General features: G+C 32.4%; 1 protein-coding gene across 4 annotated transcripts in view; it reads left to right on the top strand.

Annotated features, from left to right (window-relative positions):
* The first annotated feature begins 5,259 nt into the window (after positions 1-5,259).
* Positions 5,260-11,362, top strand: part of LOC110116158 (phosphoglucan phosphatase LSF1, chloroplastic) — a 35,148-nt gene continuing 29,045 nt past the window's right edge. For 2 of the 4 annotated variants that reach the window (XM_028692593.1, XM_020849634.2), the window contains exons 1-3: positions 5,260-5,711; positions 6,806-6,912; positions 9,652-10,108. In XM_028692593.1, the coding sequence (XP_028548426.1) occupies positions 5,409-5,711; positions 6,806-6,912; positions 9,652-10,108 (867 nt within the window). In that variant the 5' untranslated portion in view covers positions 5,260-5,408. The remainder of the gene's footprint in view (positions 5,712-6,805; positions 6,913-9,651; positions 10,109-11,362) is intronic. The other 2 variants (XM_028692594.1, XM_020849635.2) reach the window with 2 other exon arrangements.

Here is an 11,362-nt window from a genome sequence, read left to right as displayed (position 1 = left end):
AGGAGGGGTTACCCCTTAAGAGAGTAAGGGTTGAAGCATGGAGGTCACTTGCCCTAAAATGTTGTTCTCAAAGAAATCACTAAAGCCTAAAGAGTCGTGGCCACTGCTTATCAAGAAAAGGAGGCAATAACAACCTTGGCAGCTTGGGAATCGAGGGCGCCTCATCCTATGATAGATGGAATAATAATAGACGAGTAGGTGGCCAAAAAGTGTTCCAAGAAAGGGAGGAATCTTTTAGCATTGGCAATATCAGTGCCCAATAAGGCGAAGGCATCTTCCAAAGGGGATGGCAAAGGCGGAGCGGTGATAAAGAGGGCTCATCAGCTGGCTATGCACCCCTAGTGGATGTAGGTGTCACAACCCAATCTGTTTAGATCCACAGACGGAATAAGTCCTATAGTGTTGCCTTACGATAGACCAACCTAACATCAGAGTTTTGGGGAAACTTTTCAGATTTTCTTCTTTTAATTAAACTTAAAATAAACAACAGACTATGGAACTGCTAATAACTTCTAGTATATAGAAAATAAGCCATCCACAATTTTTTTTCCATTTCTCATCAAAAGGCCTACACAACATCTACACTATAATATATAGCTATAGACTAAAATGTAGAATCATTGAACAAAAAAACTAACATTTTGGTAAAATGAATATTTGAATTTGTGTCAATTATACACATTTAGAGTATAAGATTAATGTATTTTCATTACTTGAAATTCTAGAGTATAAAATAGAAAAAGGCCAAATATAGCAACATCTATTGAATATAAGATGCTTACACCTGAAGTTATGTGCTTTAAACATGTCTAAGATGGGAAAAATATAACAATAAAATACTGAACAGAAGAAAATAAGGAGATAATATATATATAGTATAAACTCACTTGTGTTTGCGTTCACTTTTGGATAGTTCAATCCAATTCTACTAACAATCTTCTAGAAATCAAGTTTGATACCATCCTAAATGGATGACATCAAGAAAGTTTCAAATAATATTAAATAACAAAACACATCCATAAGATTAACTAGACATATTGAAATCATCAATTGCTATTCAAAATGTTTTGATCATTAACAAATATTGATGCGCTGTTGACATAACAATTGTAGAAAAAAAGCCTTAGATTTTGGTGATCCCAAAAATATATCAAGATAATTTCAAAGTAACAGGGATATTTACACAACTATAAATACATCCATGAAATTTAAAAGATTTTAAGGATAAAAAATTGAATTAAGTTGGTGAGTTCAACAACAATATTGATGCATTCAAATTGAAATTAAAACAAAGTAACATCTATCCAATCACTGTTAATCTGTATTGTTAATTAAAAAAATAAAACCAATATGTTAAATTCACTGATAAGGCCAGGAATAGGAGACTCTCTGAGTGGCCATAGATGGCCTTCCATCTCTGGTTGCCAAGAAATAATAGAAGTAAACAGGAATAATCACATAAATGAAAAATTGGCTGTCTAACGGAGTTGCCATATCTACCACCACAAAGAGGTTATGAAATGTATCAAATCATTACAATCCTACTAGGGGCTAAAATCCGAAGATATCCAAGGAAGGAGAAAAGAAAAAATAACTGCATAAAGCAAAAAATGGACTGATTGGAGTAACTTGAAATAGCATATTGACAATAAGAATATCTGGTAGCAATACAATTTGCAAAAAAGGAATCAAAACACTATGCTGAACGAGAAAATTGGCAAAGAAATTCTACACAAAACACCTCTTGCTCAAATGATTTAAGCAGGTGGCATGCTCCCTTCACAACTTCCGATCCGATTGGGAAAACTTTGTACAAGGAAAAAGTGAAGAAGCTCATTTAGAGACTCTTTTAAAACTCTTCTTCACATGAAGCTGAGGAAGAACGAAGAAGGCGAGGGCTTGTTTAGCAACTCTTTCAAAACTCTCCACGGAAGCCATATGAATTGCTTACCTCCAATTTATGCCTCCACACATTAAATTGTGCCACTTATTGGAATGTAAATGTTATATTATTTATGTTTGTCAACTTCGCTTATGGATGGGGGTCTATAGAGGACATGAGTGCTAAGATGGTTAGTAGAGGAAGCGTTCATAGCACTATAAGAAAAAAATATTCCTTAGTTGAATTGAGCTATGCGAACATCCACGAGCTTTTGGCACCCTTCCTAGGATATTGATTCCATTCAAGTGAGTATTGTGGAGGCACATCTCATAGATATTAATTCAAACAAAAATTATACAACCATAAATATACTCATCTACGTAAGATAACATAGATAAATTTTGATATTTTAAAAGAGAGATTTCAATTGCCAACTTATATACGATAGTTTTATCATGTTGTCCAAACAAATATCATGCTTGCTTGTGTAATTTGACATATGGAAAACATGCTTTAGGTATGCATTGATTAAATAACTTAAAATACAATAAATCATATTTAAAATTAATTTATTATCTGATCATTCCTAAACAAAATTTTAAAATATATAAAAAATATTTTAATTAAAAATAATATTACAGTAATAAATACTATTATTTAGAAAAAGTTTTGTAAGATGGTGACCATTAAAAGAGAAATATAAAATTAAGTATTACAGAGATGATAGACAAGTAATTTTATACTTAGTGATAAATACGAAATAAATATATATGTAAAAAAAGTTGGAGTAGTTCTAATGATAAATAAAATTAAAGAGAGCCTCTTTAGATGATTTGGTCACAAAAAACTAACATTTTGGTAAAATGAATATTTGAATTTGTGTCAATTATACACATTTAGAGTATAAGATTAATGTATTTTCATTACTTGAAATTCTAGAGTATAAAATAGAAAAAGGCCAAATATAGTAATATCTATTAAATATAAGATGCTTACACATGAACTTATGTGCTTTAAACGTGTTTAAGATGGGACAAATATAACAATAAAAAACTGAATATAAGAAAATAAGGAGATAAAATATATATAGTATAAACTCACTTGTGTTTGCGTTCACTTTTGGACAGTTCAATCAAATACTCACTAACAATCTTCTAAAAATCAAGTTTGATATCATCCTAAATGGATGACATCAAGAAAGCTTCAAATAATATTAATTAACAAAACACATTCATAAGATTAACTTGACACATTGAAATCATCAATTGCTATTCAAAATTTTTTGATCATTAACAAGTATTGATGCGTTGCTGACATAACAGTTGTAGAAAAAAAGCCTTAGATTTTGATGAGCCCAAAACATATAAATATAATTTCTAAGTAACAAGGATATTTACACAACTATAAATACATCCATGAAAGTTAAAAGATTTTAAGGATAAAAAATTGAATTAAGTTGGTGAGTTCAACAACAATATTGATGCAGTCAAATTGAAATTAAAACAAAGCAACCTCTATCCAATTACTGTTAATCTGTATTGTTAATTAAAAAAATAAAACCAATATGTTAAATTCACTCATAAGATCAGGAATAGGAGACTCTCTGAGCGGCCATAGATGGCCTTCCATCTCTGGTTGCCAAGAAACAATAGAAGTAAACAGGAATAATCATCAGAAATAAAAAATTGGCCGTCTAACGGAGTTTCCATAACTACCACCACAAAGAGGCGCTGAAATGTAGCAAATCATTACAATCCTACTAGTGGGCTAAAAATCGAAGAGATCCAAGGAAGGAGAAAAGAAAAAATAACTGCATAAAGCAAAAAATGGTCTGATAGGAGTAACTTGAAATAGCATATTGACAATAAGAAGATCTGGTACCAATACAATTTGCAAAAAAGGAATCAAAACACTGTGCTGAACGAGAAAATTGACAAAGAAATTCTACACAAAACACCTCTTGCCCAAATGATTTAAGCAGGTGGCATGCTCCCTTCACAACTTTCGATCCGATTGGGAAAACTTCGTACAAGGAAAAAGTGAAGAAGCTCCTTTAGAGACTCTTTTAAAACTCTTCTTCACACGAAGCTGAGGAAGAACGAAGAAGGCGAGGGCTAGTTTAGCAACTCTTTCAAAACTCTCCACGGAAGCCATATGAATTGCTTACCTCCAATTTATACCTCCACACATTAAATCGTGCCACTTCCACCGCCAATAATGGTAAACATAACACAATAGAGGTCAATATAAAATTGCAAAATAAATACTAAAATATAAAGGTGTTCACTTACTGGAATGTAAATGTTATAGCCTTGTATTTTATTTCTATTTGTCAACTTCGGTTATGGATGGGGGTCTATAGAGGACATGAGTGCTAAGATGATTAGTAGAGGAAAAAAAAAATGAGTAGAGGAAGCGTTCATAGCACCATAAGAAAAAAATATTCCTTGGTTGAATTGAGCTATGCGAACATCCACGAGCTTTTGGCACCCTTCCTAGGATGTTGATTCCATTCAAGTGAGTATTCTGGAGGCACATCTCATAGATATTAATTCAAACAAAAATTATACAACCATAAATATACTCATCTACGCAAGATAATAGAGATAATTTTTGATATTTTAAAAGAGAGATTTCAATTGCCAACTTATATACGATAGTTTTCTTGTTGTCCAAACAAATATCATGCTTGCTTGTGTAATTTGACATATGGAAAACATGCTTTAGGTATGCATTGATTAAACAACTTAAAATCTGATAAATCATATTTAAAATTAATTTATTATATGATCATTCCTAAACAAAATTTTAAAATATATAACAAATATTTTAATTAAAAATAATATTACAGTAATCAATACTATCATTTAGAAAAAAATTTGTAAGATGGTGACCATTAAAAGAGAAATATAAAATTAAGTATTACAGAGATGATAGACAAGTAATTTTATACTTAATGATAAATACGAAATAAATATATATGTAAAAAAGTTGGAATAGTTCTAATGATAAATAAAATTAAAGAGAGCCTCTTTAGATGATTTGGTCACATAAAATATTAGCTTTTGATGATCATATTATAAGATTAGGCAGATCAGATTGACCTATATTAAAAAAAATGGATCTAAAAAGGCTTAATTAGAAAGTATTTTTTGAACATTAAATTAGAAAGTATTAAAAATAATTTTTTTATTTGATTTCATCTTACTTAGGGTGATAGAAATTTGTTATTATTATTTATGATAGTAATCAATTCATAATTTAAAATATTTTTTAATAAGTTGTATATTTAATTAAAAAGTTTTAATATAATCAATAAATTACTTCTGTCCACTTTCTTTCCTCTCTTTGCTTGACAGCGCAGCATTTCTCTTCAATAGGAAGCAGGAAAGCTCCAAGCTCCAAGTTCCCAAACCTCATCCCATTGATTGCATAAAAAAAGACGAAAGAAGGCAGAGGAGGCGATGGATCACGCGAGATCTCACTCTACATCGAGAAAGCTTTCTGAGGGGTCAGTTCCGATTCCATGGCGCTGCAACTGTTTCCTCAGTTCTCCACCTTCGTCTTTTCTCCACTCTCTTCAACTTCTCTGCAACGGAGTAAAGGCGGGCCCGAAAACATCTTCTCCAATTTGAATGCTTTGTTGGCTTGGAAGGATGATCGGCCGCTGAGGAGGCGGGCCCACTTGATGGTGGTGATGTCCGCATCTGATTCAGCAGTTTACAAGATGAATCTGAATGAGTACATGGTGACGCTTGAGAGGCCGCTCGGGATTCGGTTCGCGCTCTCACTCGACGGCAAAATCTTCGTCCACTCGCTTAGGAAAGGGGTACTGTCATGCATGTCCGCCTTTCTGCATTTTCCAGCAAGAGTTCTTTCATTAGGTTTTGCTGTTTTAATAGTTCGTTTTGTAGTATCAGTTTATTATTTTATAACATAGCAATGCTTCTTTCAGTTTTCTGGGATGGTATGGTAACGAATCTGTTTCTGTTGTCCATACGCATTTCATATTAAGACGAGCAAAATTCTTTTAACAAGAGTTAACAAAATAAAATAAAAAAATCTCATTCAATCTTTTTAGTCTTAATAGTTTTTGAACGCAAAGATCCCGGAGATTCAGAAACAGTTCCATGGACTAAAACAATCATTGTCTAGACCTAAAAGTGAGACTTTTGGCTAAAAAACTAAAATTTGCTCATCTTCAGAGGCTTAATTTGCTCTCTAATGATTTCCTCTTGAGTTTTTTGTATTGCGTCAAAAAAAAAAAAAAAAAAGTCCGAAGAAGTCTACATACCGTTGGATGGATGCCACATGACATCCGTCAAAATTCAGTGGTGCAAAAAATACTTTTTTTCGGCTATGAGTCGGACAGCAAACCATTGTTCCATTTCTATTGATATTGATCTAGTCGTTTTATGAGCAGAGATTTACAACTGGGTGTGGGGAAGAAGATGATATCATGCAAGCTTAGTTTGTTGACCTGTTATCAATTCTATCCCTATGTGTTGTGCTTTTAATTTGTCATATTTCTTCTTCATTTGTCCTTTAGATAAAGTAATTGGTTACATATGTCCTCTGTGTGACAATCTATCACAATTGTGGTATTTATTTTGTATTTGCAGATTCATATATTTTAAGGTAAGTACCATGATCATTTATGTTTTTGAGGTTTCTTTTATGTTAGATAACTTCATGAATATAATGGCTTATCTTGAAAAGTTTTTTAATGATCTAGCTTTCTAGCTGAAATAGATTTTGAAAGTTCTTATTGGAGCAGTACTTAAAGATACTCAAGTGTAGTGTTATAAACGTCCTACTAAAATGCAAACTCCTTTTTTTTTTTCTTCATTCAGTTTGTTTTTTCAGTCTAAAGTTTATTTCAAGGTGGTGATTGAATTGATTTTCCCACTTGATATTATGAAGGGAAATGCTGAAAGGTCTAAAATAATCATGGTGGGCGATACATTAAAGAAGGCAAGTGATGCACCAGGTGGTGGATTCAATGACATCAAGGATTTAAGTGATGCAGAGTATTGAATTTTATCTTTTATTCAATGTGGAATTAAAATGGTTTCTTGAGTGCTCTAAAAATTTCTCATTTCATGCCTACTCACTCAAGGAAAATATGTTAATATGAGAAAAGTGTTACTAAACATGTGCAGTTTGTTTAGACTTATTACATGAATGCATCTCTAGTTATGTAGTATAGCAAATATGTTGGTGACATTTAATGGTTCATGATATCATCTTAAAATGTGAATTAGAAGGAGATACATTTTTTTTTTGATGTGATAAGCTGTAAAAGAAAATCAACAATCAATAATTTGTTAAGCTAGAATTGTTTTAGATCTAGTTATTTTGCAATTCAAATCCATCAGTAGTAGGTCAGTAACATACTCGAAAAGAAATTTATGGTTCAACATTCATGTGAACTCAAAATCCTTAACTAGTAATATCATTAACAAGTATTTGAGTAACCCATTACCGCTTGAGTTTGGCATGGGAAAGCATTCTTAAGATTCTCAATTTATTGAAGGGCTTGAAAATGGTTTTCATTTTTTTAATAAGATCTCTTGTAACATTCAAAATATTAGAGTCAAATTTGGAAAGATGTTTGGGTCTGTGATCTTTCCTTGCCAAGCTTTGTCCTCATCTCTTCAAGTTGGCCTGAAATCCAAATTATTTAGTTAAATTCCAATATGTATGTTCTTCAAATTGGCATCTTCACTGGAAATGAGTCACTCCTTTTCATCTATCCAATGATATTTCTAACCTTGTTTATGTGTTGAACTAGATAAGCTTGATCTCAAACTTTGACTCCCTGAAGTGGATGGTGTCTCTTTTATTTTTTTGGTCAACCCATTCTATTCTTTCCAAATGCATGAAGGTACTCTTTCATCTTATAATTGAATGTGGAAGGTGAGAATAGCTTTTTTTATTGTCCTTTTTTGGCAAAAATTCCAAGCCAAACTTATCTTTCACATTTGGAGGAGACTTCTCTCTCTCTTGGAGTTTCTAATGGCCCTTTATCTCTAGACTCTTCAGTTTCTTCCTGTAGAAATCTTTATTTCAAATATATTAAGTGAGACATTTGAGATATATTCATGCTCTCGACTCTTTGGAACACTTGGAGGAAAAGGAATAATACATACTTCTCTATTGCTATCAAGGATGATAAACTGTGATGCACATACATGGACACGGCGACACGACACGAATGGGATATGTCAATTATTGAAAATTTAGGACACGAACTCGGTATTATAGTTTTTATATTTTAAAAATAGTGTATAAAAATTGAATAAGTATAATTTTAAAAATAATTTAGAAATAATAAGTCATTTAACTAGAATATCTGCTAAAAATGATTAATATTAGGATATTGAGAGTCGGGCGTCTATGCAATTTATCAGTCATCGAGAGAGGAGATGACAATGCTGTCAAGAGTCGAGAATAATGTTATGCAATAAATATTGAGCATCAATATTAAAAGTGTGTTTATTATCGATGTTGAGAGGGTGATTGATTTATTGTTGTGGATTTTTTTTTTTGTTTTTTTTTTGTTTTTTTTTATTGTTGTGGATAAGAAATAAGAAATTTAATTTTTATATTTTAAATAAGTAAAAATTTTAAATACATGAAATTATATTTTAAAAAATTCATAAAATATTTAAGATACGAATGTCGGATACGCGTGTCCAATTTGTATTTAATATTTTTTTAATTGGACACGTTTTCGGTGTGTCTGACACGTGTCGGAGGAGTCTCGGACGCTTGTTGTGTCGGATAAGGTGGCGGACACTGCACGCCTCTTTGAAAAGAAGTGTCAGTGCATCATAGATGCTAAATCAATCTGTTTCAATATGCTATCTCAAGCTTTCTTTTGGATGGACTCTAGTCATGAAATAAGACATCATATTTTAACGAAGAGGAGGGATTTAAAATTCTATAATTTTTAAGATGGAATGTATGCTTATATTTTGTATTAGATTTTGTTGTGTATAAACACATTTAGTTATTGAAAGGGATCAACTAATAGACATAGCTTGATCTACAACTTCAAATAAAAAGGTTTAGATTTAATTTTAGTGAATTCACGTTTTATGCAAGCAGAATAGTCTACAAAATTCCTTGTTAAGAGGCTGTTTGGTTGAATGTTTTTAAAATGCATGTATTTTTAAAAATATGAGGTGTTACAATTGGTTGGAATAAAACGCATTGAAATGTTTTCTTTTGTTTGTTATGATACATTTAAAGTGCATTGAAATTAACATATTTTGGGCGGATTCCAAAATCATCAAAAACACAAGTGTCTTCTTGTGTTATTTACGACGGTTGATAATGGGCAGTGACGACAACGGCGGGTAGGGAAGGTGAAATTGTGGGGTTTGAGTTTTCTTTGCATTTGAAATTCACGTATTTTGGGTCGATTCCAAACTTGTCAAAAAATGTATTCTGGGGTATTTCAAATCTCCTACACAACGGCTTTGTATGTGGTTTATTTTAACCCAAACATAAAAAATCAAAACTTCTATATATATATATATATATATATATTACTTTACAGTCATATCATAATACTTGCAACCAGATTATCCCTTAAGTCACTTTATGGTTTGTTAATTTCAATTACACTTCGGAGTTTAATTGTCTGCTAGGAAAAAAAATTTGCAAATGTACATTGCAAAGACCATATTAGAACTTATTTATGATATTTATGCTTTTTTTAATCTATTCACCTTGTGACCTAGTTGCTCTCTTTTCCTAAGGAAAATGCTCATGAGTGTTGGGGCATCACAAAGCTTGGTACTTGAAAGACCATTTTCGCCCTATCCAGTCCAGCAATTAAATTTGAATAGTGATTGGCACATCCTATTTAACAGAGGCAAGGTGCCTTTTGCTACCTGGAGTGGAACTGTGCTGGCTTCAAATTTGCAGCCTTCTAGCAGACAGCCAAATTCAGGATTTGCTATATTTTCTCCTAAATTTTTAAATCGTCAAGGATGGATGCTTCTGATGTCACAAGATAGGAATGACATTTTTGATTATAAAGGAACAATTAGTACAAAAAATACAGGTGAAATTGTTGGTATTTGTTCTGAAGAAAACAATGGAAATATTGAATGGACTTATGGGAGTTTTCCTTTAGAGGAGTATGTGAAGGCACTTGAACGATCTAAAGGAGAGTTGTATTATAACCATTCCCTTGGGATGCAATACAGCAAGGTAAATTACTCATGAATTCTCTCCCATTAGCATGATTTTAAATTTCATGGAACCTTTTTTTTCCATCAACAAATTCAGTTTACAAATTTCAAATTCTCTGATGATTAGTTGATGTGTTGTTGATTGTTAAACATATATTTCTTAATAATATGATTCCTTTGATAGTATTATCTAGGCAATATTTCATTGTTCTTTTATCATTCCACTTCTCTAATTAAATATTTTCGGAGTAATTATTTTAGATACAAGAAGGGGTTTTGAACATCTGAAATATATAGTTTATTAAATAGGGAATTAAAAAGAAAGGTTCGTGTGGGATGTCATTTATGCATTAATGCTTGTTAACATGTACATTCCTATTTATAAGGTTTGGCTGTTTTTTCACCAAACTTGATAATGAGAGTTTCAGAGAATTTAGGAATGACAATTTCATGAAAGGGCAAACTGTGATTATTAAGTTGTTGTATGCTTTTGAAAACTCCATTTTGGTTTTCAGGTTCTATATGTTTTTGATGATGTGAGTTTGTGCTGACAGTGCCCATCCAGGGTATATTGAGAATTTCCAAGAAATTATCCACCTTCCTTTCCGTGATAAATTTGCCCTTAAACGTGCCTACTAGTTTTAATAGTGTCCTTTCTCCACTATATTCTACTAAACAGAAACACTTCAGATATCTTTCTAAGCTCAAAATCACGCTGAATGAAAATTTCTTAGACTTATAGTTATTGGGTTTTAGCAATGAAACTGAGAAGATTATTGAAACCTACTTTACATCGACACAGTAATTTCATCACTTAAAGCTTTGTATTGATATGATCATTGTTCTGACTGTAATAATCCGAACCATGGCAGCCGAAGAAGCAGCCGATTCGTTTACCTTGAATCACATAAGCAGAAGCACTCTGTTGATTTGAGAAAGAAAGGAGTCGTCGTCATTTCATTTCCATGAGAAAGACTAAGAGCTCTCTTGTCGGTTGGAGTCGCATAGGCCGAATGGAAAGGTGCGGCACTAGCTTCGTCTCTATAAATTAGAGAAGAGAGGGAGGAGAGCCAAAGAAGCAGCCGATTCGTTTACCTTGAATCACATAAGCAGAAGCACTCTGTTGATTTGAGAAAGAAAGGAGTCGTCGTCATTTCATTTCCATGAGAAAGACTAAGAGCTCTCTTGTCGGTTGGAGTCGCATAGGCCGAATGGAAAGGTGCGGCACTAGCTTCGTCTCTATAAATTAGAGAAGAGAGGGAGGAGTGAGACC

Source organism: Dendrobium catenatum, unplaced genomic scaffold (genome assembly GCF_001605985.2).
Source record: "Dendrobium catenatum unplaced genomic scaffold, ASM160598v2 original_scaffold_235663, whole genome shotgun sequence".
Classification (NCBI taxonomy): domain Eukaryota; kingdom Viridiplantae; phylum Streptophyta; class Magnoliopsida; order Asparagales; family Orchidaceae; genus Dendrobium; species Dendrobium catenatum.
This window is presented reverse-complemented; position numbering and strand designations above follow the sequence as displayed.